Source organism: Ranitomeya imitator, chromosome 1 (genome assembly GCF_032444005.1).
Source record: "Ranitomeya imitator isolate aRanImi1 chromosome 1, aRanImi1.pri, whole genome shotgun sequence".
Lineage (NCBI taxonomy): Eukaryota > Metazoa > Chordata > Amphibia > Anura > Dendrobatidae > Ranitomeya > Ranitomeya imitator.
In genome coordinates this window covers 657,036,869-657,060,590 of record NC_091282.1, presented here as the reverse complement: position 1 = coordinate 657,060,590, position 23,722 = coordinate 657,036,869, and the positions used below count along the sequence as shown (strand labels likewise).

Sequence of the window (23,722 nt, the reverse complement as noted above, 5' to 3'; positions counted from 1 at the left end):
TTGCTATTGTCTTTTGCTGGAAGCTCTGAGAAGCAGAGGGGTGCACCGCCGTGCTGTTAGTTCGGCACGGTGGGTCTTTTTGCCCCTTTGCGTGGTTTTCGTTTTAGGGTTTTTTGTAGACTGCGTAGTTCTCTTTGCTATCCTCGCTCTGTCTAGAATATCGGGCCTCACTTTGCTGAATCTATTTCATTCCTACGTTTGTCTTTTCATCTTGCTAACAGTCATTATATGTGGGGGGCTGCCTATTCCTTTGGGGTATTTCTCTGAGGTAAGTCAGGCTTGTATTTCTATCTTCAGGCTAGTCAGCTCCTCAGTCAGTGCCGAGTTGCATAGGTAGTTGTTAGGCGCAATCCACTGCTGCTTATAGTTGTGTGAGGATAGATCAGGTACTGCAGTCTACAGAGATTCCACGTCTCAGAGCTCGTCCTATTGTTTTTGGTTATTGCCAGATCTCTGTATGTGCGCTGATTACTGCACGCTGTGTTGCCTGATTGCCAGCCATAACAGTACAAGGAGCCCCACCAATGATTCCCAATAGAGGGAAAAAAGAAATCCTGACATCATTTTTTTTTCTTAGCTCTGTCTTCAGTCTTTTTTTTCCCCTAGACATTAGAGTGCTTCAGGACACAGCTGTGGACATGGATATTCAGGCTCTGTGCTCCTCAATGGATAATCTCGTTGTAAATGTACAAAAGATTCAAGATACTATTGATCAGAAATCGATGCTAGAACCAAGAATTCCGATTCCTGATTTGTTTTTTGGTGACAGAACTAAGTTCCTGAGCTTCAGAAATAATTGTAAGCTATTTTTGGCCTTGAAACCTCATTCTTCTGGTAATCCTATTCAACAGGTTTTGATTATTATTTCTTTTTTGCGCGGCGACCCACAGGACTGGGCGTTTTCTCTTGCACCAGGAGATTCTGCATTGAGTAATGTTGATGCATTTTTCCTGGCGCTCGGATTGCTTTACGATGAGCCTAATTCAGTGGATCAGGCTGAGAAAAATCTGCTGGCTTTATGCCAGGGTCAGGATGATGTAGAAGTATATTGTCAGAAATTTAGGAAATGGTCAGTACTCACTCTGTGGAATGAATCTGCACTAGCGGCTTTGTTCAGAAAGGGTCTCTCTGAAGCTCTTAAGGATGTAATGGTGGGATTTCCTATGCCTGCTGGTTTGAATGAGTCTATGTCCTTGGCCATTCAGATCGGTCGTCGCTTGCGCGAGCGTAAATCTGTGCACCATCTGGCGGTACTGCCTGAGAGTAAACCTGAGCCTATGCAGTGCGACAGGACTATGACTAAAGTAGAACGGCAAGAACACAGACGTCTGAACAGACTGTGTTTCTATTGTGGTGATTCTACTCATGCTATTTCTAATTGTCCTAAACGCACTAGGCGGTTCGATAGCTCTGCCGTTATTGGTACTGTACAGTCCAAATTCCTTTTGTCCATTACCTTAATGTGCTCTTTGTCATCGTATTCTGTCATGGCGTTTGTGGATTCAGGCGCTGCCCTGAATCTGATGGATTTGGATTATGCTAAACGTTGTGGATTTTTCTTGGAGCCTTTGCGGTGTCCTATTCCGTTGAGAGGAATTGATGCTACACCTTTGGCCAAGAATAAGCCTCAGTACTGGGCCCAGCTGACCATGTGCATGGCTCCTGCACATCAGGAAGTTATTCGCTTTCTGGTACTGCATAATTTGCATGATGTGGTCGTGTTGGGGTTGCCATGGCTACAAACCCATAATCCAGTATTGGATTGGAACTCTATGTCGGTAACCAGCTGGGGTTGTCAGGGAGTACATGGTGATGTTCCATTTTTGTCTATTTCGTCATCCATTCCTTCTGACATCCCAGAGTTCTTGTCGGACTTTCAGGATGTATTTGAAGAGTCCAAGTCTGATGCCCTACCTCCGCATAGGAATTGTGATTGTGCTATCGATTTGATTCCTGGTAGTAAATTCCCTAAGGGTCGTTTATTTAATTTGTCCGTACCTGAACACACCGCTATGCGCAGTTATGTGAAGGAGTCCCTGGAGAAGGGACATATTCGCCCATCGTCGTCACCATTGGGAGCAGGGTTCTTTTTTGTAGCCAAGAAGGATGGTTCGCTAAGACCGTGTATTGATTACCGCCTTCTTAATAAGATCACTGTTAAGTTTCAGTATCCCTTGCCATTGATTTCTGACTTGTTTGCTCGGATTAAGGGGGCTAGTTGGTTTACTAAGATTGATCTTCGTGGTGCGTATAATCTGGTGAGAATCAGGCAGGGAGATGAATGGAAAACGGCATTTAATACGCCCGAGGGTCATTTTGAGTATCTGGTGATGCCGTTCGGACTTGCCAATGCTCCATCTGTTTTTCAGTCTTTTATGCATGACATTTTCCGTGAGTATCTGGATAAATTCTTGATTGTTTACTTGGATGACATTTTGATCTTCTCAGATGATTGGGAGTCTCATGTGAAGCAAGTCAGAATGGTTTTCCAGGTACTGCGTGCTAATTCCTTGTTCGTGAAGGGATCAAAGTGTCTCTTCGGTGTGCAGAAAGTTTCATTTTTGGGGTTCATCTTTTCCCCTTCTACTATCGAGATGGATCCGGTTAAGATTCAGGCCATCCAGGATTGGACTCAGCCGACATCTCTAAAAAGTCTGCAGAAATTCCTGGGCTTTGCTAATTTTTATCGTCGCTTCATCTGTAATTTTTCTAGCATTGCCAGACCATTGACCGATTTGACCAAGAAGGGTGCTGATTTGGTTAATTGGTCTTCTGCTGCCGTGGAAGCTTTTCAGGAGTTGAAGCGTCGTTTTTGCTGTGCCCCTGTGTTGTGTCAACCTGATGTTTCTCTTCCGTTCCAGGTCGAGGTTGATGCTTCTGAGATTGGTGCAGGGGCGGTTTTGTCACAGAGAGGTTCTGGTTGCTCAGTGTTCAAACCATGTGCTTTCTTTTCCAGGAAATTTTCTGCTGCTGAGCGTAATTATGATGTGGGCAACCGAGAGTTGCTGGCCATGAAGTGGGCATTCGAGGAGTGGCGTCATTGGCTTGAGGGTGCTAAGCATCGCGTGGTGGTATTGACTGATCATAAGAACTTGACTTATCTCGAGTCTGCCAAGCGCTTGAATCCTAGACAGGCCCGTTGGTCGTTATTTTTTGCTCGTTTTGATTTTGTGATTTCATACCTTCCGGGCTCTAAAAATGTGAAGGCGGATGCTCTGTCTAGGAGTTTTGTGCCCGACTCTCCGGGGTTATCTGAGCCGGCGAGTATCCTCAAGGAAGGAGTCATTGTGTCTGCCATCTCCCCTGATTTGCGGAGAGTGTTGCAGAAATTTCAGGCTAATAAACCTGATCGTTGTCCGGCCGAGAAACTGTTCGTCCCTGATAGGTGGACTAGTAAAGTTATCTCTGAACTTCATTGTTCGGTGCTGGCCGGTCATCCAGGAATCTTTGGTACCAGGGAGTTGGTTGCTAGATCCTTCTGGTGGCCATCTCTGTCACGGGATGTGCGTGCTTTTGTGCAGTCCTGTGGAATTTGTGCTAGGGCTAAGCCCTGCTGTTCACGTGCCAGTGGGTTGCTTTTGCCCTTGCCGGTCCCGAAGAGGCCTTGGACACATATTTCGATGGATTTCATTTCTGACCTTCCCGTTTCTCAAAAAATGTCGGTCATTTGGGTGGTCTGTGATCGCTTTTCTAAAATGGTCCATCTGGTGCCCTTGGTTAAATTGCCTTCCTCCTCTGATTTGGTGCCTTTGTTCTTCCAGCATGTGGTTCGTTTACATGGCATTCCTGAGAATATTGTTTCTGACAGAGGTTCCCAGTTTGTCTCGAGGTTCTGGCGAGCCTTTTGTGGTAGGATGGGCATTGACCTATCTTTCTCCTCGGCCTTCCATCCTCAGACTAATGGCCAGACCGAACGAACCAATCAGACCTTGGAAACATATCTGAGATGTTTTGTTTCCGCTGACCAGGATGATTGGGTGTCATTTTTGCCGTTGGCTGAGTTCGCCCTTAATAATCGGGCCAGCTCGGCTACCTTGGTCTCTCCATTTTTCTGCAATTCTGGGTTCCATCCTCGTTTCTCTTCAGGACAGGTTGAGTCTTCGGACTGTCCTGGTGTGGATTCTGTGGTGGACAGGTTGCAGCAGATCTGGACTCAGGTAGTGGACAATTTGACCTTGTCCCAGGAGAAGGCTCAGCTTTTCGCTAATCGCAGACGCCGTGTGGGACCCCGACTTCGTGTTGGGGATCTGGTTTGGTTATCTTCTCGTCATATTCCTATGAAGGTTTCCTCTCCTAAATTTAAACCTCGTTTTATTGGTCCGTATAGGATTTCTGAGATTCTCAATCCGGTGTCTTTTCGTCTGACCCTCCCAGACTCCTTTTCCATACATAATGTATTCCATAGGTCGTTGTTGAGGAGATACGTGGCACCTATGGTTCCATCTGTGGAGCCTCCTGCCCCTGTTTTGGTGGAGGGGGAATTGGAGTATATTGTGGAGAAGATTTTGGATTCTCGTGTCTCTAGACGGAAACTCCAGTATCTGGTCAAATGGAAGGGTTATGCTCAGGAAGATAATTCCTGGGTTTTTGCCTCTGATGTCCATGCCCCAGATCTTGTTCGTGCCTTTCATGTGGCTCATCCTGGTCGGCCTGGGGGTTCTGGTGAGGGTTCGGTGACCCCTCCTCAAGGGGGGGGTACTATTGTGAATTCTGTGGCTGAGTTCACTTCTGTGGTCACAAGTGGTATTGCAGTCTCTGGGCTTCCTCCCTCAGGTGTTTTGGTGAGCTCGTTGGCTGCCTTGCTATTTAGCTCCACCTGAGTCTGTCTTCCTTGCTCCTTGTCAATGTTCCAGTGTTGGATCTGAGCTACTGCATCTTTCCTTGGGCCTGCTGCTCTGCTAGATAAGTGCTTCTAGTTTGTTTTCTGTTTTTTTTCTGTCCAGCTTGCTATTGTCTTTTGCTGGAAGCTCTGAGAAGCAGAGGGGTGCACCGCCGTGCTGTTAGTTCGGCACGGTGGGTCTTTTTGCCCCTTTGCGTGGTTTTCGTTTTAGGGTTTTTTGTAGACTGCATAGTTCTCTTTGCTATCCTCGCTCTGTCTAGAATATCGGGCCTCACTTTGCTGAATCTATTTCATTCCTACGTTTGTCTTTTCATCTTGCTAACAGTCATTATATGTGGGGGGCTGCCTATTCCTTTGGGGTATTTCTCTGAGGTAAGTCAGGCTTGTATTTCTATCTTCAGGCTAGTCAGCTCCTCAGGCAGTGCCGAGTTGCATAGGTAGTTGTTAGGCGCAATCCACTGCTGCTTATAGTTGTGTGAGGATAGATCAGGTACTGCAGTCTACAGAGATTCCACGTCTCAGAGCTCGTCCTATTGTTTTTGGTTATTGCCAGATCTCTGTATGTGCGCTGATTACTGCACGCTGTGTTGCCTGATTGCCAGCCATAACAGCAGACCTAGCGAAACGCCTGGTGCGCTTAGGACAATCGGAGATAGCATGAGTGGAATCACCACAGTAAAAACACAGCCCATTCCGACGTCTGTGTTCTTGCCGTTCAGCTCTGGTCAAAGTCCTATCACATTGCATAGGCTCAGGTTTATGCTCAGATAATACCGCCAAATGGTGCACAGTTTTACGCTCACGTAAGCGTCGATCGATCTGAATGGCCAAAGACATAGACTCATTCAGACCAGCAGGCATAGGAAATCCCACCATGACATCCTTAAGGGCTTCTGAGAGACCCTTTCTGAAAATTGCTGCCAGAGCACATTCATTCCATTGAGTGAGCACAGACCACTTCCTAAACTTCTGACAATATATCTCTACCTCATCCTGACCCTGTCACAGAGCCAGCAAGATTTTCTCTGCCTGATCCACTGAATTAAGTTCATCATAAAGCAATCCGAGCGCCAGAAAAAACGCATCAATATCACATAATGCAGGATCTCCTGGCGCAAGGGAAAATGCCCAGTCTTGAGGGTCGCCACGTAATAAAGAAATAATGATCTTTACTTGTTGAATTGGGTTACCAGAGGAGCGGGGTTTCAAAGCCAGAAACAGTTTACAATTATTTTTGAAACTCAGAAACTTAGCTCTATCTCCAGAAAACAAATCAGGAATAGGAATTCTAGGTTCTAACATAGAATTCTGAACCACAAAGTCTTGAATATTTTGTACTCTTGCAGTGAGATGATCCACACAAGAAGACAGACCTTTAATGTCTATCACTACACCTGTGTCCTGAACCACCCAAATGTCTAGGGGAAAAGAAAGACAAAACACAGTGCAGAGAAAAAAAATGATCTCAGAACTTCTCTTTTCCCTCTATTGAGAAGCATTAGTACTTTGGGCCTCCAGTACTGTTATGAACTGGTGATTTAGAACCACAATGGACCTGGTGGTTAAGAGCACAGAAAATGACCTGATAGTTACTAATAACATAGGACGAGCTCTGAGACGTGGGAACTCTGCTGACCGCAATCCCTAATCCTATCACACCACACTAGAAGTAGCCGTGGAGCGCTCCTGACCAGACCTAGGCGCCTCGGCACAGCCTAAGAAACTAGCAAGCCCTGAAGATAGAAAAATAAGCCTACCTTGCCTCAGAGAAATTCCCCAAAGGAAAAGGCAGCACCCCACATATAATGACTGTGAGTAAAGATGAAAATACATACACAGAGATTAAATAGATTTTAGCAAAGTGAGGCCCGACTTACTGAATAGACCGAGGATAGGAAAGATAGCTTTGCGGTCAGCACAAAAACCTACAAACAACCACGCAGAGGGCGCAAAAAGACCCTCCGTACCGACTAACGGTACGGAGGTGCTTCCTCTGCGTCCCAGAGCTTCCAGCAGGCAAGACAAACCAAAATAGCAAGCTGGACAAAAAATAGCAAACAAAGAAACACAAGCAGAACTTAGCTTATGCAGGCAAGACAGGCCACAAGAACGATCCAGGAGAGAGCAAGACCAATACTGGAACATTGACTGGAGGCAAGGAGCAAAGAACTAGGTGGAGTTAAATAGAGCAGCACCTAACGACTAACCTCGTCACCTGAGGAAGGAAACTCAGAAGCCGCAGCCCCACTGACATCCACCAGAGGAAGCCCATGGACAGAACCAGCTGAAGTACCACTCATGACCACAGGAGGGAGCTTGACCACAGAATTCACAACACTTACCTCTCCCCGAGCCCGCGCTGCTCCCTGCTCCTGTGTCAGCGGCTGCCGCCGCACTGCCTGGGTCACAGTGTGTGTGTGCGTGCACCCGCTGTGTCAGAGGCAGAGCGGGGACTGATGGGAGAGGGAGCGTCAGGTGACGTTCTCTCCTCCATCATTGTTTTGAACTGTACCGGCAAACGCCGGTATAGTTCAATGCGGCGGGGGAGTCGGCGCTGCCTCACAGGGGCCCCATAGCGGCTGCGTGACTTGCCGCTAGCTGGGGGCCCCTGGGGGAGTGGGGGCCCCAGGCAGCTGCCTGGTCTGCCTGCCCCTAACGCCGGCCCTGCCTGCGAGTGCATTTGTCAAGGTTTTGGTGAGTCTGCTCTTCATGTTGTGTTTTTTTGAGGAGGTAGTATTACAATGAAGACAGGAGGCAGGGATTTCTTATAGCACTGCAAACCCCAGAGCCTGGAAGAGATCATTAGCATACAGACAGAATATAACATTTCTCAGCAACAAGACCATTAATATGAGGCAGACGGGTAGGACTAGTGTAACATTTCTATCACCTGTATTCCCATATTAATATATCATATACATCCCGGAGGGTGACAGATTCACTTTAAACCACCACTCCAGCATTTTTTTTTTTTCAGCCCTTAAAATCAAGACCTCTGCTGACTGTCTGATACTCACCTTCGGGCGTTTTCATCTGTTTTCGCCTCCGCTCAGCTCCATCTCCTGCAAATTGTGACCTGTCCGTTGCCCCAGTGTTTCATGGTGGCGTAGAGGTTTCTAATCAATGTAAGCCTATGCGAGCCTCGTTCTGGCCTCGTTCTAGCCCTCATAGACTTACGTTGAGAGCTTGTGACGTAGCTTCCAACTTCTGGCCAATTAGAAGCTGCGCTAACATGATTGAGCCACGGGACTGGAGCGGTGCCAAAAAATGATGAATACGCCGGAGGATGAGTATTTGATTGGGAAAGGGGACTTGCGCTTAAAGCACTACTCCAGCGGGGATAAAAAAAAAAAAAACCCTGCTGGAGTGGTACTTTAATAATAAGCAATTTATTATTATAAATTTAGTAAAGGCATGGATAAATGTCTGCACTTTATGTAACAGCAGACTGCCAAATCATGGCTGGGAGCTCCTGCTGCATGAGCCCCCAATATCCCTGGTGTTATCAGGCAGTCATGCGACTACGTTTGCTATGTGCATGTGTCGACTAGGAAGGTTTGGTTTCTCTCAATAGAAGAGAATTGAGAGAAGCCGAAAGAGTCATCACATGACTGCGTATCCCAAGATTGGACCTTCGAGATACCGCACATTACCTACCCCCCGATCATTTTCACCAAAGAAGTGTTTCTTCCCCTCAATTAAGACATGATAATTATTTCTTTGGATAATTTGGCCACAGCGGCCATTTTATTAATAACAAACATAAACAACCATTTATACATTTGTATAAAACTTGAGGGGAGGGTTCTTGGAGCTAATAAATCTGGCACCTAATAGGCAAAAGCCCAAACCAACTTTTTGAAGCGAAAACCCTTCTTTACCCTCAGCCGTAACCACCAGCTCGAGGGCACCATGTAACCCGTTTACCGGGAAAACCAACCCCAAAGCTCCCGAGGTAAAATCCCCGTCCAGAGCCAGTAAACCAAAGCCAGATCAGCCCCATAAAACACCAACTCCAAGAACCCGGCCCCCCGCCAACCAGCCACTGTGACAACAGTACAACTCGAACCCCTACAAAAGGACTTATTTAACTCCTAAATTCCCTTACTACTCCCCCACCAAACCATACAAAGCACCCAAAGCAAGAACTAAACACAAGGGTGGGTGGGCTTCACAGCTTCGATCCTAACAGGTAATGGCCCCCTTTCCCGCACTTTTCCTACAACCCGCCCATAAAATCTCAGACCACCCCCTTTCCCTCCCATCCCTTAAACCAATCCCCACCGTCCCTGCTTTATTTAAAAAGATGCTCTCCTAAGTTCCATTGGCAACGCAGTCATGGGGAGCTTTCGTTTGACTGCGTTCCTACAGCCCGCCACTTGACCGCCTGCTCGAATCTGTGATACTGGGGCCATTGTTACTGTACATGGGGGGACTCAGGCGACATTATTAAATGTTAAGTGGGGACTTAAGCATTATTGCTATAGGGGCATTCAGAGTATTGTGACCATCAAAGTTGCATATGGGGTATTATTACTTTTTAGGGACAAAATGTGGAGTGCAGTAGCATAGGGCATTAATGGAGCGCCCCCAGACACTGGGCCATGACGTTTCGGTACCGGGCCTCTCTGGTTCGGTTCTGAGGCTGTCACGGTGGCTAGACCCGGTCCGCGACCCTGCTAAGGGGCGTCCAATGATAGTGATAGAGTACAGTCTGTCAGTAGTTCGTGACGCCACCTGTGGTGTTCGGTCAAGGCGACCGACGCTGCTGTGGGGTCCGCTGGGGTAATGGAATGGCAGCTGGATGGTATACCTTCCCACAGGTGAAGTATGTCCCCAGGGCTTCCCAGTAAGGTGGATGGTGATGGTGTGAGGTGCAGGCAATAACGAGGACACAGGGTTGCAGTCTCTTTACCTTTTACTGAAGGCTTCAGTACACTCAGTCCAGATCACGTTCAACCGGGCTATCAGAGACCGGCCGGTCAGATGGGCACATCCAGAGTTTCCCTCGCAGATGGAAATCGTTGCCTACCAATAGCGCCTGTGTGTTGTAGTCCTACCCTGCTGAGCATTCGGAATAGTCCTCACAACTGCTGTTTCTCTTCGTTCGTTCTCTACAGCTTTCTGTCTCTCTCTCTCTCTTGTTCTTTGGTTCCAGATGTTGCTAGTTTCTAATGTCCCCCAGATATGTTATGGCTAGGACGCCACCCGTTTGACGGGAAGGCTTGGAGGTCTTCCGGGACCCTAGAGACGCCCCTCTCCCAATGTTGCCCTCTATGTCTTCGTAGGTGTAGAAGGTAGACAGCCAACCTATAATCAACTGTCCAGCGGAATTTGAAGTAATGCGTGAAGTCAGTTACTCCTACGGTGATCCGGCCACCGACTACGCGCCTCAGTAAGATGTTGCCTTCCTCTCTCAGCACGACTCTTACTGGCTCTCCTTTGTGCTGATCTCGTTTACACTGTTCCACAATATTCTTCCCCTCTCGTCTCTTTCTTAGGAAACCGCCGCAAGGTGTGCAGGCGCGCTTCCGAGACGTTCTGTTCTGTCGCTAGGCACCTGCCAGGTTCCCACGCCTGACAGGGACCCCCCTGTGTCTTCTCCCCGCAACACCCCCTGCCACGGGATGTTGCCTGGTTCCAACCCAGTCAGCTTCTGCCTAACTTCCTCCCCAGCCCCTAGTTTTACCAGTGTGAGGAGTGGCCCAATAAATAAAGCCTTTTTCTCCCCCTAGTGGCCGGAGTGTGAAGTGTAATGTGTTCTGGTGATACCTGGTCAGGAGAACTCTTTAGTGCCATCGGACGTACCGCTACTCGCCTTGGGGCCATACTGCAACAACCAGGTCTCTGGGGCGCTGCATTAATATATTCTAGGGGGGAATTTTGCTATCTAGAGAGCACAAATGTGGCATTATTACTATGTAAGGGGCACAGTGGTGCCAGTATTACTATGTAAGGGGCACAGTGGTGGCATTATTACTATGTAACGAGCACAGTGGTGGCATTATTACTATGTAACGAGCACAGTGGTGGCATTATTACTATGTAAGGGGCACAGTGGTGGCATTATTACTATGTAAGGGGCACAGTGGTGGCAGTATTACTATGTAAGGGGCACAGTGGTGGCATTATTACTATGTAAGGAGCACAGTGGTGGCATTATTACTATGTAAGGGGCACAGTGGTGGCACTATTACTATGTAAGGGGCACAGTGGTGGCATTATTACTATGTAAGGGGCACAGTGGTGGCAGTATTACTATGTAAGGGGCACAGTGGTGACATTATTACTATATAAGGAGCACAGTGGTGGCATTATTACTATGTAAGGGGCACAGTGGTGGCATTATTTCTATGTAAAGGACACAGTGGCGGCATTATTATGTGGGGTGGTAAGAGGAGCCATTATTGTACCACACAGCAGGTGCTGTAGGACACATATAGCAACAGCAGCTCAGCATTGGGATATCAGGTGCAGTAATAGAGGACACATACGGCAGCAGCGGCTCAGTATTGGGGTATCAGGTGCTGTAAGACACATATGGCAGCAGCGGCTCAGTATTGGGATATCAGCAGGATGAGGAGTTTGTGCAGGTTGGGGATAGATATGGATTGTGCAGGAAATGTGAGAAGTCAGATGTGTTGTTGTTGTAATCTCTGCAGACGAGTCCTAGATAGAGAAGTCGACATGTCAGTCTGGGCCAGATGGAAAAAACAAGAAAAGTGAATGACTTCATAGAAGGAACATCAGCTGTAAGTCACCATCTATAACTGTGCTGTGATCTCTTATATGGTTTGCATGACTGGTATCCACCATGATATGGTCCTCATATAGTAATATCCGTGTTCGTTTTTGTATATAGATGTATTTTCAGTGACAGCGCGGTCATTTGCTGATGTTCCCCAATACTCACAATTAGTGCTCCTTCTCACTTGCGAGAAATATGGCCGAGTCTCGCAGGTTAAAACCAAGCCCTGGTGCCGGCACTCCGGAGCGGAGCATGCAGCCGCACAGCAATACATGGAGCCGCACGCTCCGCTCTGGAGTGCCGGCACCAGGGTTTTAACCTGCGAGACTCGGACGTATTTCTCCCAAGTGAGAAGGAGCCCTTAGGGTGCACCACGTAGCTGTAGTCAGGATTACCTGGTCAGGGCCCACTCAGATTTTTCACCCCCCCTCCCCCCCCCCCCTTCCCAAGCTGAAACCCTAGCTACGCTTTTGATGCAGATGCAGGGACTCGAACATATTATTCAGAAATGCCCAAGATATTCAGATAACACCTAAGCATGCGTAGACAACACGTTATCCGAGCACGTTCACTCATCACTAATTACTATCGGTTGGACCCCTAATTGTGCATCATTTAACAGGCACGCCGTATTTTACTACCACAAGATGTTTTGAGAGAGGCAGTAAGTAGAGTTGTGGCCAAAAGTATTAACACCCCTGCAATTCTGTCAGATAATACTCAGTTTCTTCCTGAAAATAATTGCAAACACAAATTCTTTGTTATTATTATCTTCATTTAATTTGTCTTAAATGAAAAAAACACAAAAAGAATTGTCCTAAAGCCAAATTGGATATAATTCCACACCAAACATAAAAAAGGGGGTGGACAAAAGTATTGGCACTGTTCGAAAAATCATGTGATGCTTCTCTAATTTGTGTAATTAACAGCACCTGTAACTTACCTGTGGCACCTAACAGGTGTTGGCAATAACTAAATCACACTTGCAGCCAGTTCACATGGATTAAAGTTGACTCAACCTCTGTCCTGTGTCCTTGTGTGTACCACATTGAGCATGGAGAAAAGAAAGAAGACCAAAGAACTGTCTGAGGACTTGAGAAACCAAATTGTGAGGAAGCATGAGCAATCTCAAGGCTACAAGTCCATCTCCAAAGACCTGAATGTTCCTGTGTCTACCGTGCGCAGTGTCATCAAGAAGTTTAAAGCCCATGGCACTGTGGCTAACCTCCCTAGATGTGGACGGAAAAGAAAAATTGACAAGAGATTTCAACGCAAGATTGTGCGGATGTTGGATAAAGAACCTCGACTAAGGCTGGTTTCACACTTGCATTTCAAAACGCATGCGTTTTTTAAAAAATGCATGGTGAAAAAACGCATATAAACGCGTGCAAACGCAGCGTTTTTTTTACGCATGCGTTTTTGCATGTGGTGAAAAAAAATTTGACACGTTTACATGCGTTTTTTTCATGCGTTTGCATTTTTTAAACGCATGCAGATAAATGTGTGACAGCTGCCAGTCATCAAAATAAACAGAAAGAGCTAGGGTTAGGGTTAGGGGTAGGGTTAGGGGTAGGGATCCTAACCCTACACCTACCCCTAACCCTACCCCTAACCCTAAAGGGATCCTAACCCTACCCCTACCCCTAACCCTACCCCTAACCCTACCCCTACCCCTAACCCTACTCCTAACCCTACCCTTAAAGGGATTAGGGTTAGGGGTAGGATCCCTTTATCAATTTTATAATGTGAGGTGGTTTATCAGTGTGTTTTTTTTTTTTTTTAACCCCTATCTGACCTCGGACGGGATAGTACGTCCGAGGTCAGATCCCCTGCTTTGATGCAGGGCTCCGGCGGTGAGCCCGCATCAAAGCCGGGACATGTCAGCTGTTTTGAACAGCTTACATGTGCCCGTAATAGGCGCGGGCAGAATCGCGACCTGCCCGCACCTATTAACTAGTTAAATGCCGCTGTCAAACGCAGACAGCGGCATTTAACTACCGCATCCAGCCGGGCGGCCGGAAATGACGTCATCGCCGACCCCCGTCACATGATCGGGGGTCAGCGATGCGTCTCCATTGTAACCATAGAGGTCCTGGTCGGCGCTCACAGCACACCTGCATTTCTGCTACATAGCAGCGATCAGCAGATCGCTGCTATGTAGCAGAAGCGATCGAGTTGTGCCTGCTTCTAGCCTCCCATGGAGGCTATTGAAGCATGGCAAAAGTGAAAAAAAAAAGTTGAAAAAAATGTTAAAAAAATAAAAAAAATATAAAAGTTTAAATCACCCCCCTTTTCGCCCCAATCAAAATAAATCCATAAAAAAATATCAAATCTACACATATTTGGTATCGCCGCGCTCAGAATCACCGGATCTATCAATTAAAAGAAAGCATTAACCTGATCGCTAAACAGCGTAGTGGGAAAAAAATTCGAAATGCCAGAATTACGTTTTTTTGGTCGCCGCGACATTGCATTAAAATGCAATAACAGGCGATCAAAAGAACGTATCTGCACCGAAATGCTATCATTAAAAACGTCATCTCGGCACGCAAAAAATAAGCCCTCAACCGACCCCAGATCACGAAAAATGGAGACGCTACGAGTATCAGAAAATGGCGCAATTTTTTTTTTTTTTTAGCAAAGTTTGGAATTTTTTTTCACCACTTAGATAAAAAATAACCTAGTGATGTTAGGTGTCTATGAACTCATAATGACCTGGAGAATTATAATGGCAGGTCAGTTTTAGCATTTAGTGAACCTAGCAAAAAAGCCAAACAAAAAACAAGTGTGGGATTGCACTTTTTTTGCAATTTCACCGCACTTGGAATTTTTTTCCCGTTTTCTAGTACATGACATGCTAAAACCAATGATGTTGTTCAAAAGTACAACTCGTCCTGCAAAAAATAAGCCCTCACATGGCCAAATTGATGGAAAAATAAAAAAGTTATGGCTCTGGGAAGGAGGGGAGCGAAAAACGAACACGGAAAAACAAAAAATCCCAAGGTCATGAAGGGGTTAAACGCATGCGTTTTTAACGCATGTAAACACATGTGGTTAAAAACGCATGCGTTTACATAGACAGCAATGCATTTTTTTGTCGCAAAAAAAGCCGCTAAAAATACTACATGTTGCATTTCTGCAACACAACGCATGCAGAAAAAAACGCATGCATTGCAAAAACGCGTCAAAACGTATACAAAAAAAACGCATGCATTTTTAATGTTAAATATAGGGAAAAAACGCATGCTTTTTTTTGCATTTTTTACCGCAAAAACAAACTGCAAATGTGAAACCACCCTAACATCCAAACAAGTTTAAGCTGCCCTGCAGTCCGAGGGTACAACAGTGTCAACCCGTACTATCCATCGGCATCTGAATGAAAAGGGACTGTATGTAGGAGACCCAGGAAGACCCCTCTTCTTACCCCGAGACATAAAAAAGCCAGGCTGGAGTTTGCCAAAACTTACCTGAAAAAGCCTAAAACGTTCTGGAAGAATGTTCTCTGGTCAGATGAGACAAAAGTAGAGCTTTTTGGGCAAAGGCATCAACATAGAGTTTACAGGAGAAAAAAAGAGGCATTCAAAGAAAAGAACACGGTCCCTACAGTCAAACATGGCGGAGGTTCCCTGATGTTTTGGGGTTGCTTTGCTGCCTCTGGCACTGGACTGCTTGACCGTGTGCATGGCATTATGAAGCCTGAAGACTACCAACAAATTTTGAAGCATAATGTAGGACCCAGTGTGAGGCTGGAGTCACACTCGGCGTAAGACAATACGGTCCGTATATTATGGCCGTAATACGCTGAAAAGTCCCCAAAATAGTGGTCCGTAGCTCCTCCGTAGGCAGGGTGTATCACCGTATTTTGCGCATGGCATCCTCCGTAATGGCATCCGTACTGCGTGTTTTTCTCGCAGGCTTGCAAAACCGACATACGGCTATACAAGGGATCCATGTGTAAAAAAAAAAAAAAAATATATATATATATATATATACTGTCTATATATATATATGTGTCAGTAGACACATATATGTATATATATTATTACTTCATACAGCGCTAGATAGCTTTAAAGCCAGTAATTCAATTACCGGCTTTTTCTTTCTCCTTCCTAAACCCGACATGTTATGAGACATGGTTTACATACAGTAAACCATCTCTTATCACCTTTTTTTTTGCATATTCCACACTACTAATGTTAGTAGTGTGTATATGCAAAATTTGGCCGTTCTAGCTATTAAATTAAAGGGTTAAATGGCGGAAAAATTTGGCGTGGGCTCCCGCGCAATTTTCTCCGCCAGAGTAGTAAAGCCAGTGACTGAGGGCAGATATTAATAGCCTGGAGAGGGTCCACGGTTTTTGCCCCCCCCCCCCCGGGCTAAAAACATCTGCCACCAGCCACCCCAGAAAAGGCACATCTGGAAGATGCGCCTATTCTGGCACTTGGCCACTCTCTTCCCATTTCCGTGTAGCGGTGGGATATGGGGTAATGAAGGGTTAATGTCACCATGCTATTGTAAGGTGACATTAAGCCAAATTAATAATGGAGAGGCGTCAATTATGACACCTATCCATTATTAATCCAATAGTAGTAAAGGGTTTAAAAAAACACACACACATTATTAAAAATACAGCCCTCTGCTGGTTGTCCTCATATGAACTCGAGCCTGGGAGCTTTCTAGGAAAGTTCCCACGATCTAGGAACAGCCAGCAGAGGGCGCCTCACCGCAAATGAAGCTAAATATAGGTCATTGACCTACTTTACCTTCATTCGCCGGGGTTTTGCAGACATGAGCAGCCTGCATTAGCAAAGCTCGTGTCGGCAAAATATTTTAACCCCTTCAGATGGATCTACATCGTTGGACCTTACAGATCCTCAGAAGGTAAATATATTGTTGGTTTATTTTTTATTTTTTATTTTACAGATCGAGGGTCTTCAGTGAGTGGATTGAGAGTAGAATAAATTAATACAACAACCTTTGTGTTTTTTTCAATAAATTAATTTTTAATAATGTGTGTGTGTTTTTTTAACCCTTAACTAGTATTGGATTTATAATGGATAGGTGTCATAATTGACGCCTCTCCATTATTAATTTGGCTTAATGTCACCTTACAATAGCAAGGTGGCATTAACCCTTCATTACCCCATATCCCACCGCTACACGGGAATGGGAAGAGAGTGGCTAAGTGCCAGAATAGGCGCATCTTCCAGATGTGCCTTTTCTGGGGTGGCTGGGGGCAGATGTTTTTAGCCAGGGGGGGGCCAATAACCGTGGACCCTCTCCAGGCTATTAATATCTGCCCTCAGTCACTGGCTTTACTACTCTGGCAGAGAAAATTGTGCGGGAGCCCACGCCAATTTTTTCCGCCATTTAACCCTTTAATTTAATAGCTAGAGCGGCCAAATTTTGCACATACACACTACTAACATTAGTAGTGTGGAATATGCAAAAAAATGGTGATATGAGATGGTTTACTGTATGTAAACCAGGTCTCATATCATGTCGGGTTTAGGAAGGAGAAAGCAAAAGCCGGTAATTGAATTACCGGCTTTTCTCTCTAACAGCGCTGCGTATTCCTCGCAAGTCACACTGCTGGTCCGTGTGTAATCCGTATTTTTCTGCCTTCCATAGACTTTCATTGACGTTTTATTTGCGCAATACGGTGACAAACGCAGCATGCTGCGATTTTCTATGGCCGTAGAAAGCCGTATAATACTGACCAGTTTAATACGGCAGATAGGAGCAGGGGCATAGAGAATAATTGTGCCGTATTTTTTGCTAGTTTTACGGACGTAGTTTCTGCGCTCTTACGTCCGTAAAACTCGCAAGTGTGAAGCCAGCCTTATCTGACAGAATTACAGGGGTGTCAATACTTTTGGCCACAACTGTAGAAGTAATGATCATAATGCTATGGTTCAGTAAAAATAATAGAAAAACACCCATAGTATCAATTGTGTATAAAAATGAATGTTACAAATAATCAGAAAGTGATATATTTTTGTATTTCATTTTAGGTAACACTCTTGTGGAACAAATCATTATGGATGAAGAAGGCCATCATCTTCCTCCAGAACTAAAAGGTGAGTGTATATGTCTGTGTACTTTTTTTAGGTGGAGAAAAAAATTAAAGTGTTTCCTAATGTTGTTGCTATTTTTTCTTCATTTTTATAAAACCATTTATGGGGTGTGACCATATTTAAAGCACATTTTCTTGTTTTGTCTATATAGACAGTTCAACATGGTGCTTCGTGGAAGAGTCATAGACAGAGAAATGTCTTAGCTATCATGACAGTCTTCAGAACTGATGGAGTCATGACTGCACTATACAGCGGGGAAAATGTCAGGAACACCGCACTAAACTTGCTCACTGAGCCAGTGCGCATGTCCTTTGTAAAACAAACTGTGCCCAAAGATACCTGTGTAGCGTGGCAGCAGCAGTAAAGATGTGTGCTTCAGACCAACAGGACCTGAAGCACGTAACTGCTGGGGGCGTGGCCTAAGCTCCAGAGAGTTAGGAGCTGAAGGAAAACTCCTAGATAGGTAACTACGGGACAAAGTTACCAAGGGATTAGACAGAACAAATAGTCAGGACGTGGCCAAGGGGTCATACACAGAGAGGGCCGAACCAGACAGACGTAACGTAGCACAAGCACAACAGGGTCAAACACACAAGGCCAAGGGTCAGAGTATAAGCGACAGGGAATGGCCCCACAATGAGGCTATAAAAATCCTCCCAGAATCCCAGAGTGAGGCCATCCATGTTAACCCTAAAACCACCTTATCCCAGAAACTTAGCAGATCGTGACAGTACCCCCCCCCCCCTTTTAACCGGAAGCCTCCGGACCCCCAGGTTTCTCAGGGTGCCCGGGCATGGAATGCATGAACCAGGCGGTCAGCATGTACGGATCTGGCTGGTACCCAAGACCGATCCTCCGGACCGTACCCCCTCCAATGCACCAGATATTGCAAAGACACCCGAACACACCTGGAGTCCACAATTTGTTTCACTTCGAACTCCATATGCCCATCAACCGAGACTGGAGAAGGACCGGCGTCTGAATCCTCCCTCACTGACCCCAAAGGTTTAAGTAAAGACCTATGAAACACATTATGGAGTTTTAAAGAGGGGGTAGACGAAGGTGATAGGCTACCAGGTTCACCACGTCCATGACTTCATAGGGGCCAATAAATTTAGGTCCAAGTTTGGCGGAGGGCACTTGAAGGCTTATGTTCCATCTGGAAAGCCAAACCTTATCTCCACATCACAACATCTGAGCAGAGTCCTTTTTTTTATCTGCAAAACATTTATATTTTTCCCGAGCCCTAGAAATATTTAATCGAACCTTTGACCAAAGATCCCTGAGACGATTGATCCCATCCTCTGCCCGTGCAACCAGAATCCATACGCAAGAATCTGCCAAAATGAGGGTTTATCCCATAATTAACAAAAAATGGTAACCTACCGGTAGACTGGTTTACCCGGTTGTTGAAGGTGAACTCTGCTAACGGTAAGGCATCAGACCAGTCGCTTTGCAGGGTAGAAGTCAAGCACTGCAGGATTTGTTCAAGAGACTGGTTAGTGCGTTCAATTTGCCTGTTACTTTCTGGATGATACGCTGAGGAAAACGACAAAGATATCCACAATTTTTTTCAAAATGTCCGCCAAAACCTAGACACAAATTGTGTCCCTCTATCAGACACATTATTCATAGGCACTCCGTGCAAACGTATCACCTGGGAAAGGAAAAGTCTAGAGAGAGTCTGCTGATGGTAAACTTGCCATGGGTACAAAATGTGCTAATTTAGAAAATCTGTCCACAATTACCCAAATAACAGTATTTCCATGGGACGATGGAAGATTGGTAATAAAGTCCATGGACAAATTAGTCCATGGTCTTCCCGGAATTGGTAAACGCACCAATTCCCTGGCCGGCCGGCAATGAGAGCTCTTAGAACTGGCACATATTCCACATGCAGCGACATGTTTCTTAACATCCGAAGCCATTAACACTAGAAGTCCCAGAAATTTTGAGCTCCAGAGGTTCCAAAGGTAGAAATGTTAAATCACCCCTCTCTGGGACTTCTAGTGTTAAAGGCCACCCAAAAACTCTTGCCACTGCTTCTCGCATGGCCACTATACCCGGATGAGCACTCAACTTTGAATCATGGAACTCCCACAGGAGTTTGGAGCGCAAATGCTGCAGAAGAAATAATTTGTCTTCAAGTTTGGACCTTGGTGCTGAAGATCGAGCCACCACAATCTCCAGCTCCAATTCCGATGACACTTCAGCAACCACGGTACTGGGTTGAAGAATGGGGGACGGCAGATCGGGGACTGACAATGGTTCAAAACTATGTGACAAAGCATCAGCCTTCACGTTTTTTGACCCTAGACGAAAAGTAATGGAAAACTGAAATGTGGAAAAAATTGACCAGCGGGCTTGCCTGGGAGTCAGTCTCTTAGCAGATTTGATATATTCAAAAGTTTTATTGTTCGTGTTAACTGTAATAGGGTGAGCGGCCCCCTCCAAAAAATGCCTCCATTCTTCGAACGCCAATTTATTAGCCAAGAGCTCCCTATTGCCTACGTCATAATTTTTTTCGGCGGGCGAAAAGTTCTTTGAAAAATAGGCACAAGGCCTGAGATTAGTTAGGGAAGCCGATCCCTGTGATAACACTGCCCCGCCCCTACCTCAGAAGTATCAACCTTGACCACAAATGGCATAGAAGGGTCGAGTTGAATCAGGATAGGAGCAGATGTGAAACAGTTTTTTAACGTTAGAAATGACTGTTTAGCTAACGTAGACCAGCTCCTAACATCTGCCCCTTCACAAGTGAGATCCGTGAGGGGCTTAGTTATCTGTGAGAACCCTTTAATAAACTTGTGATAATAAATCGCGAATCCCAAGAAGCGCTGGAGTCCCTTAAGGTCCCAAGGCTGGACTGTCATGATATGTACTTTTGCCCTGTCTTGTATTTGAATAATATGCCATTTGATGTATGTAACTGTTCTCTGGTTTCTATTAGCTGTAATTTATGTATTTTCTTGGCTGGGAGTTCACCTGTAACAATGTGTCTCCTTCCCCCAATTCTTGCAGCCCTAAGCTCTAATGTTATTAAGCTTTGTCAACATCACTAGTGGAGGAATAGCCATTCTTCCTCACAGCAGGTGGCTAGTCAAATGTACATACTACATAGATTAAGCGGAGCCCACCAGTCTAGAATCTTCTGGTGGACCCAACCATTGAATAGAAGGTGTGACCCCTACCCCCCTTCATGGGCGGATCCCAGGAGCTCAGACAATCCATTCTTATTTTGAGATCAGATGTGAGTTGATCCTTGAAGGAGAAGGAGTGGGGATTCTTAGCTGAGGCAAGACCCCATGTCCATCTGTGACTGTGGAAGCGAACGGGGCGAAACTTGAGCTGAATACATATCTCGTCGTTCGTGAGATTGTTTTGGGATCCCTTGGACTAATTGTGGACTATTGCTTTGTTACCTGGCACAAGGATTATCGGGAGGTGCCCCGAACCTGTTCCATTGGACTAATTGTGGACTCTGTAGATCTACCTGCATGTGTTGTTCCAGCGTTCTTGATAATAAATCTGTTGAATCATCCCTCGGCCTGTTGTCCCTTCTTGCTCTGCCGTACACCCCGTCACAAACTGGTGGCAAGCAGTGGGACCAGAGCAGAAGGAATGGAGGACAAAGGCCCATCAACATCGGGAACCAGCACCACAGAGTACAAGAACTGGAGTTTGGGGAGCCTACAATCAAAGGCCCGTGAAGTAGGAGTCCGTTTTAAGGGACTCTCCAAGGAGCAGCTCATTGAGGCTTTGGAAGGAGTTCGCCTGCAAGATGACGCTGAGGAAGGATCCTCACAGCAAATGGAGGAAAGACTGCAGCCAGAGGTAAATGCCCAAAGGAGTCAGTGGGTTGTGTGGTATGAGAAGGAGTTGGCATTGCTGGGAGAAGAGGCCACCATAGACGATAAGAGGGAGGCCATTCACAGAGCTCAGGAGAGGGAGGCCATTCACAGAGCTGAGGAGAGGGAGGCCATTCACAGAGCCGAGAGGGAGAGGGAGGCCATTCACAGAGCCGAGGACAGAGCTCAGGAGATGGCATTGCTGGAGAGGCAGATCGCTTTGGAAGCAGCTAGAAGCTCCAGACAGACTCTAAACCCAGCACCCACCATGAGGGAACTCCCCAGAGTGTCCCGCAAAGACTTCAAGCCCTTTAATGAGGCTGCAGGCGACATTGAGGGCTTCTTCCAAGACTTTGAGCATCAGTGTCGATTAATGGAAGTCCCGGAAAGGGAGCGAGTCCGACATCTGGTGAGGCTCTTAGAGGGTGGAGCTGCCGCAGCCTATAGAGCTATGGACCCTCAGGGGAACTGTGAGTATGCGGAGATTAAACGGACTATTCTAGAACACTATGCTGTTACCCCAGACACTTACAGGACTCAGTTCCATACTTTAGCCTGTGATGAGGAAGTGTCTTTCAAGATGTATGCCCACAGACTCAAACAAATATGTCATCGCTGGCTGGAGGCAGAGGAGGCCTTAACCTGGGAGACCTTCCTCCAGGTTATCCTAAAAGAGCAGTTTTACTTCAAGTGCCCTGCTGAGATCCGGGAATGGGTGCGTGAGAGGAGACCAGCCACTGTGGAGGAAGCTGCAGCTCTAGCTGATGAGGCTCTCACCATCAAGCCTCAGTGGAGGGTTCTGTTGGAGGATGGAGAGAGGCCTACCAGCTCCACAACACCGGTGGCCCCCTGTTCTTCTGTCCCCATTGTTCCCCGTTCCTCTAAGCCACCACCTCATGCTGATACCTGTGTAAATGTGCCTCCAGTTGCTTCTACTGCGTTTTCTGGAATACGACGAGGAGAGGAAGTAGCAGAGCGCAGGTGTTATGGTTGTGGGCATCTGGGGCATCTGCAGGCCTCATGCCCAGCCAGCTCATGGAGAAGTCGTCCTCAAACCCGTACAGCACCTTCAGGTGGGAGCCGGCCTCCAGGTTCCCTTACCCCTCGCCCAAGAGGACGCCTTGGATGGAGTGAGACCCAGCAAAGATGCTATCGATGTGGACAGCCGGGGCATCTGCAAGCCTCCTGCCCAGCTGTTCAAATGAGGATTAATCCTGTACCCAGTCATATTATTAATTATGTACACCCAAGTGACATGGAGGACGACGTGTCACCACTACGTGAGGACTGGCCTAGTGCCTCACCCACCCATGTTGCACCACTAGGAGTTTATGGTGTGCGACCCGAAGCTATGACGACTTCTGCTCATCGAGGTAAGCACTTGCAGGAGGTCGTGCTGGATGGACAGAGACTTATTGGATTTTGTGACTCAGGGGCTTTCCTCACACTGGCTGATCCTCGAGTGGTTAGGCCTGAGGCAATCCATCGAAGACCTGGGATTGTCATTGAACTGGCTGGTGGACAATGGAGGACTATTCCCACAGCCACTGTGGATCTGAACTTTGGTTTTGGGGTCAGGCGATGTGTGGTTGGGGTGATGGGTGGTCTGCCTGCAGATGTTCTCCTGGGCAATGATGTGGGAGAGCTACAATGCCAATTCGTGGCTGCATGAAGCCACATGTAAGTTACGCTCTGCCTGTGTGTACTTAACCAGCGACCTGTAGAGGTCCCTGGTACGTACACAAATTGGGAGGGGAAGGGATTGTCATGATATGTACTTTTGCCCTGTCTTGTATTTGAATAATATGCCATTTGATGTATGTAACTGTTCTCTGGTTTCTATTAGCTGTAATTTATGTATTTTCTTGGCTGGGAGTTCACCTGTAACAATGTGTCTCCTTCCCCCAATTCTTGCAGCCCTAAGCTCTAATGTTATTAAGCTTTGTCAACATCATTAGTGGAGGAATAGCCATTCTTCCTCACAGCAGGTGGCTAGTCAAATGTACATACTACATAGATTAAGCGGAGCCCACCAGTCTAGAATCTTCTGGTGGACCCAACCATTGAATCGAAGGTGTGACCCCTACCCCCCTTCATGGGCGGATCCCAGGAGCTCAGACAATCCATTCTTATTTTGAGATCAGATGTGAGTTGATCCTTGAAGGAGAAGGAGTGGGGATTCTTAGCTGAGGCAAGACCCCATGTCCAT

General features: G+C 46.4%; 1 protein-coding gene across 2 annotated transcripts in view; it reads left to right on the top strand.

The window, feature by feature from the left end:
• Positions 1-23,722, top strand: part of LOC138639649 (NACHT, LRR and PYD domains-containing protein 3-like) — a 515,752-nt gene that overhangs the window by 304,211 nt on the left and 187,819 nt on the right. For both annotated transcript variants that reach the window (XM_069728773.1, XM_069728772.1), the window contains one exon: positions 17,603-17,668. In XM_069728773.1, the coding sequence (XP_069584874.1) occupies positions 17,603-17,668 (66 nt within the window). The remainder of the gene's footprint in view (positions 1-17,602; positions 17,669-23,722) is intronic.